This window comes from Coturnix japonica, chromosome 4, assembly GCF_001577835.2.
Source record: "Coturnix japonica isolate 7356 chromosome 4, Coturnix japonica 2.1, whole genome shotgun sequence".
Taxonomy (NCBI): Eukaryota; Metazoa; Chordata; class Aves; order Galliformes; family Phasianidae; genus Coturnix; species Coturnix japonica.
The window spans coordinates 34,937,215-34,960,572 of NC_029519.1; the positions used below are offsets into that span (position 1 = coordinate 34,937,215).

Here is a 23,358-nt window from a genome sequence, read left to right on the forward strand (position 1 = left end):
TGTTTGATCAGACGTTGCTGACTGACGAGCTGTGGTGAGGCCATAGGGGCGTACCGGGGCGGTGCTGAGGGCGGGCAGTGCTCACCGCCCGCCAATCACCTCAGCCGCTCCTTCCCGCCAAGGGGCGGGGCGCCTCAGCCGCTTCCTGTTCCGGCGCTGCCCCGCGGGCGCTTTGAATGCGGGCGGCAGGGCGCGGCCGTTGGGCGCTGTGAGGTGAATCAAGGCCCGGGGCTCGCTTTGTATTCAGCTGTGGGCTTGGAGGCTTACTAGGATGTCTTCTAAGAAAAGAACGAAGAGAAATCGTGCTGGAAATCAAGTCAAGGTAAAATTCTCCACTCTGAGCTTAATACTATGCTGCTTTACCGTGCATTTGTGCTTCCTGTCAGTTCCTTCTCACGCACAAGAGAAAACTTCAGCCCGTGTTTGGAGGTGAATGGAATGGTGACAAACGTTTAATGAACGGATGTCCCGCCCTTTCTGTTTGAGTTATTCTATGGAATACTGAAGTTACAAACGAATTCTAAGCTCTATAAGAAGCTGAGCTGGAGGTTTTCATTTTTAAATTGAAAAGCATTCGATTGGACAAACCAGGAATGTGGTGTGAATATAGAGGTGAAAGGAGATGCTTCAGTGGCTGAAAAGGAGAAGGCTATTGGTCATAGAAAGCAAGTGTCAGACAACTCTAAGATTACTAGGTGTATGTGCTTGGCTTTACAAAATAAGATAAACTTTATACTGCGTATAATGTATATCTTAGAAACATGCCCTAGAATGGTAGTTTGGAGGGGACTTTAACACTCCCCCTGCCATGGGCTCAGGCTGCCCAGGGCCCATCCGACCTTGGGCACCTCCAGGGATGTGGCACCCACGGCTCTGGACAGCAGTGCCAGCACCTCACTGCCCTCTGAGTAAAGAATTACTGCCTAACATTGGACCTAACCCAGCAGTATGCACTGCTTTTATACCGTTACTTCCTTCTAGGGAAAAACCATAATACAAGGGGGAAAACTGTGTGCTCTGAATGTTCTATTTTGTAGGTTAGTAGTCAATGCAGCCCATATTAAATTCTAATTAAAAACAATCTTGAAATTCATCGTCTCATTTAGTCTGTTGTGCACTCAGTCAGTGGAACGACTGAGCTGTTAATGTTGTACCCTACCAGGGACACAAAGGCAGTTCTCATCCTCGCTGGAAACTTCTTCCGCCTGAGGAACCTGATGTCTCAAGGATACCGAAAGTAGCAGATGTAAACCAACTTGAGGAGCTCTGCGATTCATTTGGTTAGTATGAACTTGAATGGCTGATTTTCATCAGCTAAGTAAAGGTGCTTCTTTGTCTGAGGAAAAAAGAGTTCAGTGAAAAAAGTCAGGTAAATATATGAAAGACTGATACAGAAGTTCTTCACTAGGAGAGTGGTTAGGCCCTGGAACAGGCTGCCCAGGGAGGTTGTGGATGCCCCGTCCTTGGAGGTGTTCAAGACCAGGTTGGACGGGGCCCTGGGCAACCTGATCTAGTAAAGGTGTATGTTTGGTGGCCCTGCCAGGCAGGGGGGTTGGAACTACATGATCCTTGAGGTCCCTTCCAACCCGGGTCATTCTGTGATTCTGAGCTTTCATGCACCTCTCCGTTTGTAAAGAAATAAAGTGGTAGCAGCATTTAGGTTGGAAAAGACCTTCAAGGTCATCAAGTCTCAGTCCACTGCTAAGCCACGTCCCTGGGTACCACATCCCCTTGTAAATCCCTCTGGAGATAGCGACTCCATCAGTTTCCTGGGCAGCTTCTTCCAGTTCCTGACTACCCCTTCCACAAATAAACCATTCCTGACTTCCAATCTAAACCTGCCCAGTGCAATGTGAGGCCATTGCTTCATGTTCTATGACTTGTCTGCTGAGAAGAAGATACCAACACAGCCTTGCTGCAGAGCAGTGAGGTCCCTCAGCCTCCTCTCCTCCAGGCTAAACAGCACCAGTTCCTTCAGCCACTTTTCATAGGCCTTGATATGAGTTTAGACACTGAAACTTTTGACCACAGATACTTTTCCTAACCTTAAAATGTTTCTTTTAACAAGTGTAGCTAGAATGAACAAACCTTAGAAATTCTAAATGCTGAATGGTAGACAGTGTTAATATACCTCTGTTTGTCTCAACAGATGGGAATGTTTTTATACGGCTTATTTTCTCTTCTTCACAGATCAGCCTTTACACAGTACTGCTGTGGATGCTTGTGGAGAGGAGCACTCAGAAAATGCATTGTCTAGTGATGATCCAGCTCCACAAAGGACAAATGCAGAACGCAGGTCTGGTGGAAAAATAATTGCCAGGTAATTGCTAGCATTTGATTTTTGGCTTTTTTTTTTTTTTTTAAAGATTAAATGGGGAAAATGTTCTGTTTGTCTGATTCCTCAAACTGCTTGTTAGACAGATGCTTAGAATCTCCCAGATGGGGGAAAAAAATGAAAGAGTAAGAAAAGCAGGGAAGGTAAAATAGATAAATAAATAAATGAGTCTGACTTCTACTTGGCAGCACATTGGCTTAAGTATTTACTAGATGATTATTTTTAAAGGAAAGAATGCCTTTGTGAGCTACTAATTTGTCCATTAAATCTTGGTGTCATCGAAGTTTGAAGAGTGGTAAAATGGTAACAGTAAGCTAACAAGTTTACAGGTAAAAACCTGTTAAACCATACACGAGAAAAATAACCTAAAGCACATTTTAATGCAAGCTTTAATACTTGTCTGTTAATTCTGGTTTGGTGCCAGTTTTAAATTCAGTGAAGGTCTTATTTGAAGGAATTAACCGGACATTTATTGTGCTTGTGAGGGTGTGCATTTCTCTTTTACTTCCCCCTCAGCTCTCCAATCCCCAAAGGACTTCTTCGTTCCTTCTAAAATATACCAAGTAATAGTTTTGTCACTGGTTCAGAGTTTCTCCTCAAAACAACATGGCCATCCCAGTGGTCGGTTAGAAATGATTTCTAGACTGTTGTGAGCTTTTCTGTCGAGGGATCAGGATTCTTCCGCCTTTCTATGCTATTGCAACCTTTTAGTGTGGTTTATTTGGAGAAGTCAGACTGCACACAGCAGTACAAAACGGTCCCCAAAGATTTTGTTGATTGTATGTGGGAAATAATTTTTCTTCCTCAGTGTGTGGTTGGTTTACATATGGATATTTTTCTTTTTTCTAGTGAAAAGATGCAATTGGAGATGCCTGAAGGCAACGTTCACAACTTCAGCCAGAGTGGTTCTGTACGTGAGCCCCTTATGGAGAATCTGGTACAGCGAATGCTGTGCGAGTGTATTGGTCAATTTGATTATAGCTTTCTGCCGTACCTCCACTGGGTAATGGCAGTGAAGGAAGACCTTTCCTTCGCTGTGTAGTACTTAGTTGTGTCCCACATAAGTAAATCTAATAATATTCTTGTAAGATGGCCAAGTGTTAGGCCATATTAAATCAGATCAGCGGGGAAGGTAATAACCAGGGTCCTGTAGTCCATTTTATTGCTCATTTAGGAATACTTGACTTTCTAATTTATAATAATTACATCTAGAAAACATTTTTTCAAAGAATGCCATGCTACATAATATATAATATAGGCTTATTCTTGTTTGGTACTGAACATCACGCTTGTGGGAAGAGTGAATTTTTCACTGATTAAAATGAATTTTGAAAATACGTTAGAATTAGACTAAAGCCAGATGATTTTGAATGAGTGTTTTTCCATGCTCAGGCCTCAGTTAATGCAAAGTACTTCTGACCAGCTGAGCTCCTGGGTCTAGGGAGAACTACCTATCCACAGCCTTGAGAAAGTAAGCCTGTGAGAGAAGCAGCTGTGCAGTGGTTTGTGTAAAAGCTTTTTGCCTCCTGAAATTCATTGGAATTATTCAGTTATATGTTTTAAAACTGAAGGCATAGTGTTGGCCTTTCATCAGTAAGCTGCACATATGAAGAGCTGTTGTAGGATTGTGTGCATGTTACAGAAAGCATTCAAAGGCTGAAAATAGAGACAGATGCAAGTGAAAAGGAGCTGTTACCAGATAACTGTTAGTATTGGTACTTATGCTGAACTGAGGGGCCTTAGGCTGTTTACAGCATTCTTCCTCCTGTATGGTCTGTACCTGATGTGTGGCTGGGCAGCTGCTGTCCCTTGGCAGCATAATCACTGTGCTGTAATTCTGGTGAAACAGACCTAAGTAAACGTTACTGACGTTTCTGTGATGAAATGCTGGAATGCTTCCCTGACTTCTGCTTAATTACTGTCATTCAGAATTTTAAATGAGTGCACTTGGGTTCTTCTTAAAAGTTAATCTGTTTTCTTATATTGCAGAACGCTTCAAATACTACTCAATCTGGGGTGAAAACGAAGGGACCCTCAAAGAAGAGCACACCAGATTCTTCTGGTAAAGTAGACCTTTCAAAACTCTTGTATATCTTTTCCTCATTCAAGATCAATATTTTCCCCTAATTCAATGGTTTTGATTTCTGGTACATAGCATCACGCTCTTTTGGGAGGTTCCAGTTTTAATTTGGGTCTAAACATTCATTATCAATGGATAAATTGGGGAGCTGGTATGCCACAGTTCTCATTACTGCGGTTTGTATCTCTGGACTTGCCTATCCCTCGCTGGAGGGATAGAGCACAGATGGTTTGCATTACTCTTTGCATGCACTTGATTTCCTTGGGAAGGAAGCTTGGGTCCCTGACTATGGAGCTGTAATGTGCCTGGTAGATCCCTTGGTCTGGATGGATGCCTGGAGCACCCAGGGTTACCCAGATTTATAGCAAGGGCACAGTGTAAACACCTTTGAGAAAGGAAGCTTCAAGACAGGCCTTTTTTAGTATAAGGAAACTTTCCCAAGGGCACCTTATACTTGAGTGTAATGGGTTGCAGCTCCAAGGAAGCTAGATTTATATTTAAGTGCGTGTAAAGAAACTTAAAATTTTTATAGAATTTGTTAATATTGTTATTTCTAAGTTTAAAAAAAAGGCATCGTTGTATGGCTACTTTTGAAACATGCGAAGTATCAATAGAAAATTGATACAGAAGTGATACAGCAATTCGTGACTCTTTCAGTAATGCGGGCTCCCCAAACTCAGGCTGATAGTTCTTACAGCTGGTAGTGTGTGTGTCTCTGTGTAGTTTATCAGTTGGTGCAATTATGTGCTGCTGGACTACCTTGAAATGATGAAGAGTAAGTAATAAGTTTATATGATTGATCATTCAAATCTTTGTGTTCCCCGATAATTTTATAGTTTCCCCAAATTCTTATAATTGCTCAGCCTAAAACATGGAATAAATTAATATTTTCCTTATGAAAAGTTTTATATTAAAATGTTCTTAATTCTTAGTTATTTTAATGGTGGGTACAATAACTTCTGTTATTTCAGAGCATGTACCTGAGCTATATAATTCTTGTCTTTATTCTGCTGTTACAGCTAACAGCTCATTTTCTGTACAACTTTGGTGTCCCAATGAGCTGAAAAGATCATCCAAGGATATCACAGAACTGGATGTTGTTCTGGCTGAATTTGAAAAGACAGCAGCAAACTACAGGTAAACGTTCTGCTTTAGTTTGACTGAATGCCCAAAGGTGTTTAAATAAATGACATGCTTTTTTTGGGTGGTGGCTTAGTTACGTTCTGGTGTTGTTTTAAAGACTGATAGGTTTTTCTGACACATTTTTTCACATGATCTTAAGTGGGTGATCCTCAGGAATTTGGAATTTTTCTAAACATAAGAGCAACACATCTTAGTTGATGTTTTCCAGTGTAGAAATTAAATTATTGCTAGCACATGGATGATCTGTTTAACATTGGGCTGTTCTTGTATTCAAAAGAATATTTCTGGATGATATTTCTCCTTCACTAAAACAAATGAGTTGTTTTATCCCTCTGATTTCTCCAGTCAAAGCATAGAATCAAAGGCTTGCAGAAAAGCTGTCAGTGCCTTCTGTTCTGCTTTCAAGGACCAAGTCACTGAGCTTGTAAGTACACAGTGAAGAACAAAAGTGGTAATGATCATAGAGGTATGTATTACAATGCAATGTGTATTTTCACTGTAGTGAAAATGCCGAAGGCTTTACATTGTCCTCTAAGTGCTTACTTTATGATACTTCACACTTTCTATCTCTTGTCGGGTTGAATTAAATGAAAGCATAGTTACTTCTATGTTATGATTTGTTGTCTCTGTGCTGACTGACTAAAGCCTCTAGCAACTTAATGAAACCCATCTTCTTTTTCAGTGAAGTGTGGACTTATCTATCAAAACTCCCCCACCAAACTACTAGCTTGGAAGACTAAGAATTAATCTCGCTAATTACAGCTAGTAAAATAAACTTTGTTGTGATAAGTAAAATGTATGAGTACTAAAATCAGAATTCTAAGTGGTTCACTGGAATAAGCAGGGTTAAAATGACTAGATGAATACATTAATTGTAAAAGAAAAAATAGCTCGGGTAGTGTTACACAGTGGATGTAATGCTAATTGGTGCAAGGTGGTTAATGGTGTGCAACAGTCTTCCTCTGGCATGGGGAAAGAATTGATAGACAACTGAGACACCTGTAATATTAACAGCGTTTTATTAAATAGCTTCTTGATATGATTGCCAAGTAATTCTTGCAACTGTGTTTTTTGGAGTACAGAGGTGAAATCCAGATTTATCACCAGTTTCCTCTTCTTCCATAGATAACAGAAGTCCAGGAATTAAAGAATACGAAGAAGAAAAATGCTAAGGTAATTATGTGTCTGAAATATATGCTATCACTGGAATCTACAGCAGGCAGAGGTGATGCTGAGAATTCAAACAGGAGGGTGGGAGAAATAATTGTCAAAAAAGTACACTATAGTACAGAAACGAGCACAAATGCAGGATAAAGAACCTCTAGAACATTTGGGGACAGGGTCTGAAGTAGAATGATGGGATGCAAACTGCATATGTGTGCTGTTGGACTACAGATGTACATTAGGGCTTGCATGGTTTTCATGCACATGAACTACTTTGTTTCTTACATGCTTGTTTATTTTTAGCAAGTGCTGGTGGTGAGGCCTCTGGAGAACCAATTAAATATTGGAAGCTCACCTTCCAGAAACACAGATGAATGTATAAGCAAAGACCCACGGGGATAGCACTGGATTGTTTAAAGGAGAGAAGTCTAAGGGAGATGGCATTCTCTTAATTCAAGCAAGGTTTTTGTTCAGAGAAGGCAGTTTCTCTGTTCATTCAGACTTGAAATGCAGAACAGGAAATGCAGGTACTTGGAGAAACTAGTGTCAGAGCAGAGAACTTTGGAGTGGATTCATCAGAGGGGAGCTGCCCCCACAGCAGGGAGATTTAAGAGCAAGTTTGGCCCTACCTTCCAGTGGCATATTTTGTGCAGCTGATCTCTCATGTGAGAAGTGTCTGTAGAGCTTTCTGCCTTTGGATCTTGTTGTGATTCTAAATGTGAAAGAGCAGTTGGGCCAAACACAGCAGACTGAAATTTATTTGCTTTTTCCTAAATATTCCTGAGTATTTAATTATTAAACAACTTAACCTTCTTAGCGGCCTCAAGCGGTGTGCACATATTAACCTCTTCAGCAAGCTTTTTGACCACTATATGGCTTCTTCTAACAAAAAGAAAGCATATCCTGACAGGTAGCAGTTCATGTGCTGGGGATGAAAAGCAATTTGAGCTCATATAGTAAACGAGACTGTAAAAATGAAAATTTTAGTATGCATCCGGCATTCACAGTTGCTGTTTTCTTATTTTGAGCTTCATACGTTTGTTTAAGCTCAAGTTTATAGCTCTAAAATGTAAATTTAAAGAGAATTTTCTAAAAGCATCTGTTAAAGAAAGCTTCGTTATGCTTAATTCCATAGTTCCAGCAGTCGTACTGAATGATACATGTTAAAACCTCAAAGAAAAAAAACAGCCTTCAATATTTGAGTTGTTTGCCTGCAAAGTCACAAACAAGTTCAAAGACTTTCCTCGTTTGTTACAGGTGGTGGCAGGCATCAACAAGAAAAGGCAGAGACTGCTGCAAGTCAGAGAAAAGCTAAGTAGGTATGTTTCCAATAATGCACGATAAAAGCTTGAAAAGCTGGAGGAGACTGGTATTTTTTTTAAACTCTGAATTAAAAGCAACTTTTACATTTCATTTTGGTGGAGCTCTAATTCTGTTCTGTGTTTTGTTTTTTTACAGAAGCTTAGGGTAACTCTGCCGTGTTTCAGTTTGCTAGATAGAGTAGTTCTTGCAGTGTTCTCTTAGGTAACTGTAGTTTCAGGGATGGCACTTCAGGCAGTGTTTCTAAGAAAAACACTGTTACAATTGGAAAAAGTAATGAAGCAAAACTTAAGAAGGTATGGAGTTTGTGTTTGATGATAGGTGAATTTGATGGCTCTAGCCCCACTCAGAGGTTGAAAGCTGTCTTCACATTTCTTATTTGTTGTGTTTTAATCATTTGATCATTTTAAGAAAGCTTTTCTGGAGCAACACTGAAATGAAAATGGCTGTCGGGTGTTGTGTTTATGGAGTGCCAATAATGCTTCAAACACTGTTTAATAGATTGAGCCTTTCAGCTTTCTTAGGCAGGAGTATCTAGTTTATAAGTCCTTCAGCAAGGGCACAGGACCTGCCTGCAAGCTGATACCTGCAGAAGCAGGTTGCCAGTTTAAGTAACATCAGGGACACAGAAGTGCTTAAGAGATTCACTGTATTGACAGACTTGATGGTAAAGTGTGGAAAAATGTCATGAGAAGGGTTTTTGTTTGTTTTTATGGATTTGGACCTGTACTCCAAATGAAGTAATATGCTGATTTTTCTGTTTAAACACTATGTTATTCTAACCTATGCTTCATATTTCTGATCAACTTTTTCCTCGAGTCTTTCACAGAGGAAACATGTTCAGAATTACTCATAAATATTCAGATGTAGCGATCAAAGCACGATCTTTTTCAGAACTGAACCACAACTGATCAAACTACAAAAAGAATATGCTGAGCTGGAAGAAAGGCAATCTTCCTTGAGGCAAGTAGTTCAATTCCTTACTGATTTAAAGGAACTACAGTACGACTACTTGGATAGCAGAGAAGAAAACCCAAGAAAGAAAGTGGCAGTAAGTACATATTTCTGCATGTTTTTCAACTGTTCTGGATCAGCCTCCCTTCTGCTTTTTTCTTCTGGACAAACATGCATTTCTACTTACATTTGGCTTACATTAAATAGCGGTAGTCCGATATAAACACTTCTGTGGAACCAACTGGAGAGTCATTGCTCTAACAGCATCTCGCTCTTTCTCTCACATGTTAGAAACTGACACGTTTGAGAGAAAATTCTGATCCCTGTTTCTATGTCCAAGAACTAAAGAGTATGTAAACATAGCTGTTATCCTCACATCTGGCTTTTTATTTTTTAATAGAAACTATAGAAATATTAACAGTGAGAAACAGGTAACCAAATCTTTGCTTGTTCAAAGTTAGGGAAGGCTTTGGTACTGATGTACATGTTCTATAATGTGGTTAAATGGTTGGTAAAAGCAGCACGTGTATTTTGTGACTGGGTTAACTTCTCATTGGTCTTAAAACTCTGACCCCTTTTACTATGGCTGTTCCTCATGACCCAGTATGCTAATCTGGACAGTGCAAGGTGCCTGTCATATATAATAGAGCAAGAAATCTTGTTATTTTAGAAGACTGTTGAACTTGGCTTTTTTGCTTTTAGAATCTATGTTGTAAAAATACAGATAGGGATGTGGCTTTAAATTCTTGGGGAGGAAAAAACCAACCAACCAAACATTGCCCTGTAACTTCTTCCTTCACAACAGTACGGAACTTCCAGCCTACCTGCTCTTCTGGTGGAGTCACGGAGAATTCTACAAGCAGAAAGACACTTTCAGAATATTAATAAGAAACTGGAATATGCCCTGGAGGTACAAAGAGGGAAGTTATCCAAGGAACACTAAGCTCTTTTAGTAGGCTTTTTGACAATAATTGATCATTATTGTAATGGACTGTGCCCTGCTTGGTTAATTGCTGTTCTTCAGTGTTTAAAGGTCAGTGACTTCATCAGGTAGTATCTTTCTATTGTAAAATAGCTTGCCTAAGAACTTAATTCAGAACGAAATAACTATTCCAGTTAATATAGTAAAACTTCCTGTATTCTGTTAACAACACTTGTTTTTTAATCTTCGGTTATTTAAGTAACGTGATATTGAAACAATATGTACTTTAAAGAGGGAATGCATTGACTTTAAATGAACCAGTAACAGACAAATCTCTTTATTAATAAAATCTGTATCAGAAATAAATAGTTTTCTTCCATGTCTGGAAGTGAAGAAATACAGTATTTGGCTTATCGATAAAAGTAGAATAAACAACTAAGAACATAGAAATTGCACAGCAGTAAGCCTTCAAAGTGCTAAATGTCTTGAAGCAGCCTTCATGAGGAGTTTCCAGCCCAGTCTTTAGCCCCAGTGATCTTTTAGACCCATTTAATCTGTTACTCACTTCCTTGTCCTGGAAGAGTGCTTTCGAACTCTCACAGTATCTTACATAGAAGGCATGTGATACCCACGCTGTATTAAAGCAAGCTTTGTTGCTACTAGTCTGTTTGCTAGCGGAGTCCATGGTTAGCTGTCCTCTTTGTTGCAAGTGTCTTGTTTCCATGACACTTCCAAAAGAACTTCATCAGGAATTTCTTCTGTGTTGTAACCCAGGCTGTCATCTGCAGCTTCTGCCAGCTCCACATCTTCAGCACTTTCTACCAAATAAGCATCATCACTTGCACTGTCCCACTGAGTGTCTTGGCATGTGTTTTCTTCCAGAGAGGCTGAGCTTTCTGACAAATCTGCAGGCTCGGAATGTGATGTTATTTCTGTGTCCTCATGTTCATCTGTTACCGTATCATCTTCCTCCTTTTAGAGACAAGAGCATTCTTTATTCCATTTCTCTAACTGAACTCTTGCAACTGTTGCATATAATGAATGCTGGCCAACAAGAGTTTCCAGTGAGTTTATAGCTACGTTACCAGTGGAAGCCTGTTTAATACTAATAGGAATGTGTTGGTTTTCAGCAAACTAAAAATAGTGTACTATATACAGTTGTTTTTTCTCCTAAAGAAGGCTTTGCTTTTAGCATGTTGACAAGACAAAACACATACCTCTATGAAAAGGGAAGACAAACATATCGTAGGTGGCAATGCAAGACCTAAAATCAAAGGGAAGGTGCTTAATGGAAATTAAGATTCCAAACAGTGTTAAATACGATTGCTTAGCAAACAAGATACATACTTTGTGATTTGAAGTTTGTTTCCCTGCAGACCGGATCGTGGCATTTCTGATACCAGACTTCCTTCTTTAGATCTACCAGAATCCTAAGAATGAAATAATCATTTTGTTTTTTTGCTAACATTATGTAAAGGAAATAAATATACGCAACATGAAACTCTGACTCCAAAGGAACAGATTTTGTTTGTTCTAAACTATGCATATTGCTTTCACACTGACATGTGGCTCTTAACATCGCAAAGTAAGTTTGGGGGAATTGTATCCCCATGGAGTAAGAGAGCGGGAATGTTAACAAGTGCTAAGAATTTCTGAGTATTCTTATACAATTGCACCTGAGCAGGAAAATTTGTACAGCTGATTTGAAGTGAAAACGGAATAGTTAAAGAACATACATGATGTTGTTACTTTTGTGGGCTCTTCCAATATTTTCACACCATCGGTAACCAGAAATGTCATAAACAAGTATTTCTTCCCCTGCAAAGTAATTCCATTGCCTTATTGCTGAAAGAGAAAATTACTTGTTTAAAAATACTGTTGCTGATTTTCATCTGTAAATAATGGCGCAGTCGTTACCTCCTTGCACCCCGTCCTTATTAATCAAAGAACGAACAAAGCAGTCAATCTCTGGGTATGGTGAATCCTGACAGCCTTCCATGGGCTCTATTAAAAAGAAAAAAGCCACATACTTATAATGTTCTGTAATTATAACATGTAGTAGTAACGTACCATGATATGCTATATAAATCACAGGCACAAATCTCTTACATAAAAGCAGGGATAAATCCAATGCTCAATTCCTGTAGAGCTTTCTTTTAAGTTTAGTTAAGCACTCTGGGGCAAAAGGGTTAGAGAAAAGAGCCCTCTTTTAACTTGTGCACTCACTCTGCTGAGTATCCAGCACCTGCAACCACACGTGCTGTGGCAGCAAACTGGTGCTTGATGTGGGGTGGCAAATAGAGACCTCTCCCTGATCGCTACCAGCAAGGGATGGAGAAATGGGACAGAGTATGACTGCTTTGGGACCAAGAAGAAAGGTAAGTGACATCTGGGTACTGCAAAGTGCTGGAACTGGTACAGATCAATACATCCCTACTCTGCCTTCTGTAGAAATCCAGCTGAGGAAGAGCTCTCATACGAGCTATCAGGAGTGTAAGTCACAGCACATCTAACTTAAGTGTAGTTTGTTTTTGTGCCCCTATCCTATGAAGCAGAACAGGCTTTTTCAGTACCTTTGGTGCTTCTGGTGGTTTTACTTCTCAAAAAAGCAGACATCTTTGTCTCTTCTTCTAGAAAGTCAGATGATAGAATTTTTGTGCCTTCTTCATATCTGAACAAAAGAGAGAATGCAAAGGAAAATGCATGATTCTTGCAGCATAGCACAGTATGATATAACACAGCATGGTGTAAGAACAGCCCAGGGCAAACAGCTGTGGGTACCCTGCCTGAGTGAAGGGGTTGGCCCAGAAGGCCTCCAGAGACCCCCCTATTAAGGTCATCCATTCTGTCACCCCCTTGTGCTACCTCTCCCTGTCCCTGCAGCACTTTTGGACACTTCCCTCTTCTCACTCAGCAGAGGGCAGGGTTTACTCCTTCAAAAAAGCCAAACTTTCCTGGCAGAAATCCCAGGAGCAGCCATTTAGAGACTGCTGGTCCACACTCACAGAACTATTTGCTCTAAATGTAATATTTGAGCACTTTGAAAAGCTTAAACTTTATTTTTCTTCCCATTCTGTCTTCACTGAACTGCAGTCAACTGCAAGCCTTACAGAAGGCTAAATTCAGTGCAGCAGAACTTCCCATCCATATTTATGATATACTCAGCTGATTTCTGTAATATAAATGCAATATATGATTTGTGCTATTTGTATATTTAAAATTGTAGTGGAATTACAGCATTACCTAACATTGCAGACCAAAGAGGAAAGAAAATATGCTTCCTCCAAAGAAATGTTCTCCTCGCAACTGGGGACAAACTTATTATCCTCTGCTATTGTCAGAATCACATTTTTTCCTGCTTTTGATGACTTATACATCCGGAAATTTCTGTTCCTTGTGTAAACTCCTACAGGAAAACAAGTATGTCAGAACATAACAGTGCTTGCTAGGATTTACTGTCTATCTGTAAGTAAAACAATTTCACTGAGACCGAACTAAGGGTTTAAGGAATGGATGAAAACACTGCTTTCTGCTCACCTCTCACAGAAGAAACATGGCCAACTAAGACTATGCAAACACAAATTCTTACATCATAAGGACACTCAGCATTTCCACGTCAGCATAGTTCTGACATTACCATTGCTGAAGGTTTCTCTTCAGCATAAAATACGATTTCACAATAACTTTGTGAAATACAGTTTAGAATAAAAAGCTGCAGTTATTTTAATCAGAAATGACATCACGCTCATCAGGCTTCCTGTGTTCTGCATACCAGACACAACTTGTCTGAAGTGTGTATCAGGAAAATGTAATTCCAATCTCAAAAGCAAACAAAATTAATAAGGTGTTGCCTAATCTGTCTCAAGCTTTATCAGAGAGGTGGGTGCTTTAGTTGTGGATTGCATTTAATTTGTATGAAGGGAAAGGAACTGAAAATTACAACGTCATGTGCCTTTCTATCACAGCAGCCTTGTGATGTAACTCAGTGCTCCAGCTTGCCTGGTTTAGCTTTCCAGTTTTGTGGTAAGGTGGTAGCATAAATATTAAAGATGGTTAATTTGGGGGGACTAACATCAAATCCTTAAAAGATGCATCAACACAGTGAACAGTTTGTTTTCCTTTCATTTCCATTCTCTAGTTAATATCTCAAAGGAATGCTAGTTAGTAGCTGTATAAAGTGATCCTGTATCAGTAATGGAGAAGCCTAACAAAATACCAACTTTGGGATTATGTTTCAACAGATCAGACATACTCGAGAGTATTAAGGCTAGCAATAGAAATGATCCTGTGTACCCCATTAGAAGAATTTGAAGTCAGAGGGGTTCTTCAGTGAAGTGTAAGAAAAACATGATAATTTTTCAGATAAGTATATTGCTGAGGTACGAAAGTGTGCAAAGCTATTTACATTTCACCCAGTGCAAAGACTTCAGATTATAAGGGTGGAGGAGGGTGGCAAAAACTTCAGTTTGACCACATGTGTTGTGCTTGAGATTACTGACATTTTAATGCCACGAATAGGCAAAGAACAGGTGGGGCATGAAGTGCCCAACCCTAATTTCTATTATTATGTCATCAAAATCTAATAGCTGCCATTCCAAACAGGGAAAGACATCTCCATTTAAATGCGTATAACAATACAAAAGACCACACCTTTAATGCTTGCTTTATAATTAAGCAGTTTCTAATTCAACTAAATGACAGCAATATGACTCCTTTCAAATAGGAGCAGTTTGTCCTTCAGACCAAAATCCGTAAGAACTGCATAGCAAGAATTTCTTCCAACTTTTAAACAAAGTAATTAAATATAGTAAACATAAAAAGTTCCAAAGGCCAAGAATCTGTGATTCCTTTGAATTGCAATGTTTATGGTCGCTGTTTAGGATTTGGTTTAAATCCCGAACATAAGAAAAAACAAAAACAGTCTTAACAATTCTGTTACCAAAGGTTAAAGGTCTGATTTCTTAAGTGTTGCTGCATCCTAAGCAGGTTTGAAAGTTCTTTTTATACTTACCTAGATCCACAAAAAGCTGCTTTTCTCCTTCTTTGTTATTTACTATTAGAAAGGAAAATTCAGAGTTTTCTCCATGGCGTGATGTTTCTGCTTCCTTCCTTTGGTCAGCAATGTCTGGCCAGGCTTTGGAAGCTTCTTTGACTGCTGTGAGGTTTGTAAGAGAACCATCCGACTCAACCGTTGGTGCAGAGCACTGGAAAGTATATCCTGCTCCTCCTTCTGCAATGGGAGCAGTGGCGTTACTCTCCATTAACCGTATGGCAGGCTGCAAAATGGTTCTTACAAAGTTACCTGATGAACAAAACAAAACACAAAAGTATGAGTCAAGAAAATCTTAACTGCTCCTTTGCAAACCTTTTCAAAACAGCCAAGATGGAAGTTGATGCAGCTGTTTGTGTTTTTTTTCATCTCCTGGACTTTGCCGAGTCATGGCTAGTGAATAAGAAATCAATACTGGGAAAGAATTTATACCAATTTTAAATTAATTTTTGTTAAACGTGAGAAAATAAACAGTTGTGTGTGCATTAAACGTACCATGTGGCTGCTATCTTTTCCTTTGCAATTCCACCACTGAGAAACAGAAATGAATTGCTTTGGCAACCACCTCATTAGAAATAAAATAATGAAACAGAAATGCATAGGCTGTCACTGCAGTTTCCCAAGCCAAGATTCTGAACCAATTCAGGCTCAGATAGAAGAGGAGCAAAAAAGAAACAAATGTCTTCTGTAACTTTCAAATACTTTCTCTTACCCCTCACAACACCCGTACTGTTGCAGTTATTACATGCTGCCAGTCAAGGTCTCATTTTTAAGACACTGTTCTGTGTGAGCCCTGACAAAATGCTTGTGAAACAATGCTAACAAAGATGAGATCATTCATTTTCCAGAGCAACAAACTATGATAAATCTTAAAACATTTGAATGTGTCTTAAAAATATACCAGCTCTTTCAAGTTCAATATTAGACCAGAATCTTCCTGTCACATTGAAGAATACGCATTTGTTCATGTGGATTCTGTGAAGTTATTTTATTAAACTACGTTTCTAGATATTTCCTACCACAGAGCATTTTGCACCAAGTATGGAGTTAAGTTTTCAGACATGTTTATCATGTAGGTTACTAAAACGCATCAAAGAAAGGTCTGGATTGTAATACTACGGGTAACATGCATGGGCTTAACTGACAGGCTGCAATTATAAAATGCATTCATACTGTGACTTCAACATTTGTTGAAAAGGCCTTTCTAACAAGAACAGAGAGTTCTTTATATATTTAAGTCTGAGAGTAAATGTCAAATTCACTCAACAGTCGAGAGACAAAACTCATAGCTAATGAGCTAGAATAAATAATTTAAGCTTCTGCTGAAAGAACTGACTAACGTAATTTAGTTAGCAGGATCACAGGCTAAAATGTCTGTCATACCGAATTATTTATCATCCATGTATTACATAAGAATTTTCTAGTGGCACAGGAGTTAAAGACCATGCTTTTGAAATAAACATCGCATTGATCCTGTTCAGCTCCTTTGTATTTGCTGCTGTTGCTATGGTGTCATGTAAGAAGCAACTGTTCTGTGTCACATTTGGGAACGGCAGCCAATATCCTAAGCAAGTTGCTAGTAAATTCAACAGTCTGTTTACTTTGCCAAGTGAGCTGCTCCTCAAACTTTCAGTGACACGGATTCCAGTGCTCCTAAGAATTAAAAATGGTCCTGAGGCAATCCTGACTTGGCAGTTTTCTGTGTGTGCAGGAGTTGCTCTATCCCAAGAAATCCCAGCTTCCATCAATTAACGTTGCTTTCAGCTTTCTCTGAACTGTGTTTATACGCACCAGTGGCTTGAAGCCATCTTTGTCTTGGCTTTATGATTCTGTGTGCAACCCAAACCAGTTGTATTTACACCCAACAGTCTTAACTTTAATTGTTAATTAAAGAGTTACATTAATCTGAAAATTAACTGATTATTGTAAAATGATTTTCAAGCCAAATAACAGTCTTGCCAGTAATTTTATAAGTCAAATAGAAACCCAAGAAGTTATGTTTTTACAAAAATAAATGCTAATTATGGTAAAAGAAAGTAAAAGATGAGGAATAATGACACTTAAAATAGTAATAGTCATTTTTGCTGGGGTAATTGTTTCCACATACTAATCAATTAAAATACATATTTGAATATGAGACGGCACTGTGAAGAGTCAAAACCTTTTCTTTCTAGCGCATGAGAGAAAAGAACACACTTACCAACGTGAATGTTATCCTTGAATACAGTCTTACAGGGTAGGAATATCAAGTGCCGGCTAAACTTTTCATCAGTGCTGGAATCTAAATTCAAGACATCTCTGGCTGAGCAGTTAACATCATACAGTTCTTTTAACTTCCGACTGACCAGCTGGAAATTATATGAACATCAGTTTGGTTATTTTCTCTAGTATTTGTAAAGTGCTGTCTGTGAAATCTAACACAAATGCAGATCCTTATATGATGGAATGTAAGACATTCTTCTAAGAGCCTACTTTCTCATTCTGCAGTTGCACTGGGTCTCGTTTTCCAATCAAATTTGCAATAGAATAGAAACTTGCACTATTTAATTGAATTGACAACAAACATATTTAACTTCAGGTATCAAAATTGATGAGTGCAGTCACCTGGTTTTCTCTACATCATTATTGAAATCAACTTCAACGAAGGTGCCTAAAATCAGAAGGATTTTGTCTAAGCTTTGATGTGACTGCACCCGTTAGCATAGGGAATGATCTGAAGAACATTCAGATGGAACTTTTATTGATACAATTCTGAAGAATAACTAAAACACTCATTCACTTTTACAGCTTTGAAGTGCCAGAGCACATAAAACAATCTGCAAGCAAATTCACAACAGTAAACCTACAGTGAATGCGAGCATTCTGGCACCCGTCATGCTCTAGCATGAAGCAGGCAACCTAAGCTGTAATTAAAATGTACTTTTAACTTCATTAAAAGTACCTGCTAACTCTGTAATTTTTCATTTTACTACAGAACAATCAAGATGAAGTGCTAAATACTTTGGTTTTATATAAAACCAAACCCAAACTTGCAGTAGTCTACAACATGACTGTGTTCCAGTTTACCTCAATTAGTTTTGCAACCATATCCTTTCCATCAGCTCCAGGATTTGCTGCTTTGTAGAACTCCAAATCAAAATAAAGCTTGCAAGCGTCTTTTTCAGGTATTACTTCATAGCAATGCATGAGACTTGTTTTAATACCTAATTTCCTTTTGCTGAGGAAAAGCAAAAACAAATCACAACCTCTCATGATAAACATTATAGATCCTTATCAATTGCAAACATGAATCCCACAAGTCCCAAACATTTTTATTTTTTAGTCAGCCACCCATATTCAGTGGGATCCTTAATTCACAGGAAACAACAACCGACTTCAACTCAAAGGAAAATTGAAAAGCACTGTAGAATAGATAGATTTGTCATTGTTAAGATTATTCCTATGACCAAGATCAAACCTTGGCCGTCCCATTACAGTTCTGTGGTACTTCACCTGTAAAGTATAGTCTATTTTATTCAAACACTTACGTGTAATAATGCCAAAGCTCTTTATATGTAGTCACAAGGTAAAACCTCTGTCCATTTTGTGTGTTCCTTTCCAAGGCAAATACATGAACGTCCTTTGAAAATAAAAACAGAGATTTTATTTTACTTTATTTTTTTAATTCAAAAGGCTTCAGAAGTTTTTATTCGACATTCATTTTTTGGTCAAAAGTCAGTAAATACAAGGAAATTCTAAGTAGTAGATCATTGATCCTTTATCAACAGAAGTAGCATCTGTTTTTAATTAACATCATCCTGATTTTATTTACATGAGTGAAAACGAGAAGCTTTACTTTGCTGTGCATCAGTATAAATTCTGTAAGTCCTGTTTTCCTGATCAGCAACAAGTGCATGTAATTGGAGGAAGGCCAGTGTCCTGACAGGACATCACTGACACGTTGGCAGTGCATGGCTTTACAGTAAATGGTCTTTAGACCCTATGTCATTTAGATCCAAAAATGGAAATCTGAAACAAAAAACAAAACACCACCACAGCTGATACAGCAAAAGTACAATAGGAAAGCAGGCCAATCAGGGTTACCTGAACATCTAATGCAGCAGAGGGAAACGATACATTGCATTACGTTTCTTTAGAAGCAGCAATTTGAAAAGTATTAAGTGCAGAGAACTGGAAAAGATACATTTTGCATAATGCATTGATTTGGATCATTACTTCACAGCACCTGAACTTGTTACCCTGATGGTAGTTGTATTGTTTTTTTTTGACTCTTGTCATTTCCTTTTTCTTCCTTATTTTTGCTTCTCTTTCTACACAACTCTCACTTCCTTCCCATCCTCCTGCCAAACGTAAAAGCTTTCTTCTCTTCAGAAAGAAGAAATTATCACTACAAGGTTACCTCAAACCACTTTTCCTACTAGAGGTTAACTCCGGGCATCAATTCTTGTATTCCAAGTAGTACTTCTTAAAGCCATCTCCAAAGAAATTAAAACAATGACGTATCAGGACTGCAAAAGAGGGGATCTTGCAATGTGACAAAGATTTCATTGTTCACCAAGTTTTCCAGTCAAGTTCAACCTTGCAGTCACCTAAGAATAGAGATATTCTCTAACCATTTAGAGATATTCTCTAACCATTTACCTCCTTGCAGGTTTTCACAAAGCTGAAAGCTTCGGCCTGCCGACAAAATATCTTCCAAACACGGGATGGCTGGAAGGGTTTGGACAGTCTTGGTTGATAGATGGTAGGCAGAGGGTTTTGTTCATAGTAAGACGCGAGTTCTTCAACTTTCTTCACTCTTTCTTCCCATTTTCTCTTCATTTGTCCTGAAACGATTAATTACAAATAGGTTGCTATCAATTTTTATGATTCACTTCTAACTTCTTCAATGCTCATCATTGCTTTTGAATCCTTCTCTTGTTGAGCGTACTTTATTTAATGACTAGGAATAGACAATACTCCAAGTCAACACCTAACCTTGCCTACGATTCCCCTTTCAACATTAAATACTTCCACACAGTTTTGGAAGTTGATTTGTTTTCCTATTAATATAAACAAAGATCAACACAACAGATGTAGTAGGATAAGGCTTACAGAATGGCATTAATACATTGCTCCTGAAAATGTATACAGAGCTGTGTAAAGCAACCAAAGCCAACACTTGTAAGGAGTGCAGAAAAACCTGTTATTTGTGTTTTACACATGGAGAAATTAATGATAAAATTGATTTTTTTTGTGGGGAAAAACATCACGTGGGTTCCCGATTTGAGTAACTCTGAGCTTTAATCTCAAAGGAAAAACAATATGAAATCCAAAGCTCCTTTACTTGCTGCCAACCCTTGCTATTGATTAGCATTTTCATCTGCTTTACAACCTCACGTTCTATATCCTTTCTTGCTGATTTAAACAGCAGTCCTACCTGTTATCAAGAAGCAGCACGTGATGCTGCAGTGCTTGCTATCACACAACCTTTAAACTCATAGTCATATAAAGTAATCCAAATGCTACTAAGGAAGGTAGTAAAGCAAAAAAAGAATACATGAACATGACACATGTATAATTATTTTTAAATTTTATTAGCTTTTTTTTTTTTTCTCTGGGAAAATTCAGTGCCCCTCAGCAATTCTGCAAATGGGTAAAGCCCTGCTAAGAAAACACGTGTATGGGAACTGCTGGGCCACAGCCTGAACCAGCTGAGCAGCTGCTTTAGGGGTGTAGCCGGCCCTGGGAGCACAGGTGGAAGCAATTCACTTGTGTGACTGGAAGGGGGCAGAGCCTGGCTCCACCTCTCCCTAACCTCATTTAAGGGCTGGCAGCCACAAGGGAAGGATCTCTACTTGGAGATCATCTCCTTTGGAGTGTTTGGTGAGCCCTGATCCTCAGAAAGGGGTAAGTGATTCCTTCTTTATTACTGGATTGTATCTGCTATCTATTTGTTGGGTTTAAAGCAACTATACCTGCTGCTGCCTTACAAGCAGGAAGAGGAAGAAGTAAAATAGAAAAAGAAAACCCACAAAAAACCTTTGGAAGTCCACCTTCTGTTCTTCCTGGCTCAACCACTATCCAGCCCTTAGATCTCATAACTACATGGCAGCTGCAATCCAGGGTAAAAAATGAAACTAGTTGTATTCAGAAGCATTCATACCTTTAACAACATCGATCCCCAAGGTGAATTCACATTTAAATATCCTTGTGGGCCTCAAAGACCAAGTGTTAGGTTTTCTGAACCCCCTTTCTGACTTTACTATAGAAGAGTTTCCTGGATGCATGTTTTGATAGCTCAGTGCTTATGTCCAATCTAAGTGACAGAGTACTTACTGATTTCTTTTATAGGGTCAAACATGTCTACAGATACTATCAGTCTGCTGACATACTAATTTCTTCTACTCCTTTTAAGGCTGTGAGGTTTCTTCTTGGAAATGGAAAGAGAAATCCTACCAGCAGTCAGCATTTCTGAGAAGTATTAGCAAATCTTTGGTTTCGCTTTGCTGATGGCCCTGCTGTAAATGAAAATGAAATGGGTACCAAAGCACAACAGATATTCCCCTAGATCACAACCTTCCCATGGGCAGAGGTTGATGGTTCAGAGATCTATTGCTGTTACTTCAGTCCAAACAACTGTTGGCTTCTCAGCAGTCCAACATGTCAGGTTTTTCCTGTGTCCACTATACCTAACTAAACACATCTATCTACAGCACGTAGATTTATATGACTTAATGGACGTGCATTTCATTTTCCCCCTTTGATGGAAGACCACCTCTTTTAGCGATGAGAACAGTGGAGTTCTTAACTATTTATACCTTAGCTTTGCGGTGGTGGTTTTAAATAAGTGAACTTGCTATTTCAGATGTGACAAACTTCTCCCTCTTGCTACAGACAACAGGAAAAAATGCAGCCTCTGCACCTGCTGGGAAATGAAGCTCAGACATGCAAATCAGCCACTGTTTAAAATAAGGCCTTTTGTTTGCGTTGGCCTCCTGGCCTACATGACTCAAGCTGTGTAGCTCTGTGCTGGAGCTCCCATCACCCAACACCAAGAAGTTCATCCAGCCTTAGAGGAGTATATTAGATAAGCTTTCTCCCTAGTGAAACATTTTAGTGTGTGAGATTGTCTTGATTGTCTTGATGCTGAGCTGACCTGTGGCACACTGAGTGCTGCTCATGTTTCCACAGCAACAAGGAACATCACATAGAATCATAAGATGGCTTGAGTTGGAAGGGACCTGAAGGATCATCTAGCTCCAACCGATATGCTGCAGATAGGGCTGCTAACTGCTAGACTGAGCACTAGACCAGGCTGCCCTTGAACACCTCCAGGGATGGGGCATCCACAGCCTCTCTGGGCAGGCTGTGTCAAAGTCTCACCATCCTTTCTGTGGAAAAACTTCCCCCTGACATCTAATCTAAATCTTTTCTCCTTTAGTTTAAGACTCTTGTCCCATTTCCCCTTGTCCTATCACTACGTACCCTTGTAAATAGTAGATTTCCCTCCTGTTTATAAAGTCTCTCTCCATACTGGAAGGCTGTAATAAGGTCTCCCTACAGCCTTCTCCAGATTGAACAAGCCTAGTTTCTTCAGTACCCCCACCTTCATTCCTCTCAGCATCCTTATGTGCCTCCTCTGGGCCCTCTCTAAAAGTTCCACATCTTTCCTGTGCTGTGGGCCCTAGACCTGGACCCAGGACTCCAGATGGGACCTCAGGAGGGCAGAATGGAGGGGGACAAGCCTTTCCCTGCTGGCCACTCCTCTTCTGATGGAGCCCAGGATGCTGCTGTCCTTCAGGGCTAAAAGCACACACTGCCGGCTCATGTTAAGTCTTCCATCTAACAGGATCCCTAAGTCCTCAGCAGAAGGTGAGCTGGAAGGTACTGATGGAGCTGGAACTGCAGCACAGATCCCATGTGCTACTGCAGAAGGTGGGCGCGGAAATGTTCCTAGGAACAAGCTTGGCCTCCACCTGGGGATCAGCTGCAGTTATTAATCATGTAACTGAGAAAGATGAACCCACGTTAAGTGACTGTCCTATTTCACCCATCTCAGTACTTCTGCATCCACTTAGCGCCCTGAAATCAGGGCAGCCTCACTTTGGTGAGGCTCTTTGCAAATGCCTCGAGCCTTTCACTTTATGAGCGGCCGTTCTGACCGTCAGGACTGTAATGTCTCCCAGCAGACAGCAGTGCAGCAGGGCGCAGTTTCGGACACGGCCGGCACGTACTTACAGAGCAGAGCCCGGACTTGGCCCGCAGGCAGCACTCCCTCACCCGGCCGCCTGCTCTCTGGCAGCGATCATTCCCGCATCGTTCCCGCAGTGAATCACAGCTTCGTGTGCCGTGGCCGTGGCGCCGAGACCCGCCGTATCCCGCCACTCCGAGTCCCGCGCGCTGGCGTT

General features: G+C 39.7%; 2 protein-coding genes across 7 annotated transcripts; one reads left to right on the forward strand and one right to left on the reverse strand.

Annotated features, from left to right (window-relative positions):
• Positions 1-136: 136 nt before the first annotated feature.
• CENPU (centromere protein U) lies at positions 137-10,284 on the forward strand. 2 transcript variants are annotated; one of them, XM_015861401.2, is made up of 11 exons: positions 137-322; positions 1,163-1,280; positions 2,191-2,320; positions 3,185-3,272; positions 4,325-4,397; positions 5,435-5,552; positions 5,904-5,982; positions 6,684-6,731; positions 7,980-8,041; positions 8,937-9,093; positions 9,802-10,284. In XM_015861401.2, the coding sequence occupies exons 1-11, from the start codon at positions 272-274 to the stop codon at positions 9,937-9,939; spliced, it is 1,062 nt and encodes a 353-aa protein (XP_015716887.1). In that variant the 5' UTR covers positions 137-271; the 3' UTR covers positions 9,940-10,284. The 2 variants fall into 2 exon arrangements, with proteins under 2 accessions (XP_015716887.1, XP_015716888.1); XM_015861402.2 differs by having other exon boundaries at positions 3,185-3,245.
• On the reverse strand, positions 10,232-23,354 carry PRIMPOL (primase and DNA directed polymerase). Of its 5 annotated transcripts, none has more exons than XM_015861387.2 (13): positions 23,189-23,351; positions 19,610-19,794; positions 18,496-18,587; positions 18,035-18,185; positions 17,169-17,316; positions 14,930-15,220; positions 13,162-13,324; positions 12,492-12,589; positions 11,836-11,922; positions 11,655-11,736; positions 11,266-11,348; positions 11,136-11,182; positions 10,232-10,890 (listed from the first exon to the last, which is right to left on the reverse strand). In XM_015861387.2, exons 2-13 carry the CDS (start codon positions 19,787-19,789, stop codon positions 10,606-10,608), a joined length of 1,707 nt encoding a protein of 568 aa, XP_015716873.1. In that variant the 5' UTR covers positions 19,790-19,794; positions 23,189-23,351; the 3' UTR covers positions 10,232-10,605. The 5 variants fall into 5 exon arrangements, with proteins under 5 accessions (XP_015716873.1, XP_015716871.1, XP_015716872.1 ...); XM_015861385.2 differs by having other exon boundaries at positions 11,655-11,763; positions 23,189-23,350; XM_015861386.2 differs by having other exon boundaries at positions 11,655-11,763; positions 23,185-23,350.
• Between the last annotated feature and the right edge of the window lie 4 nt (positions 23,355-23,358).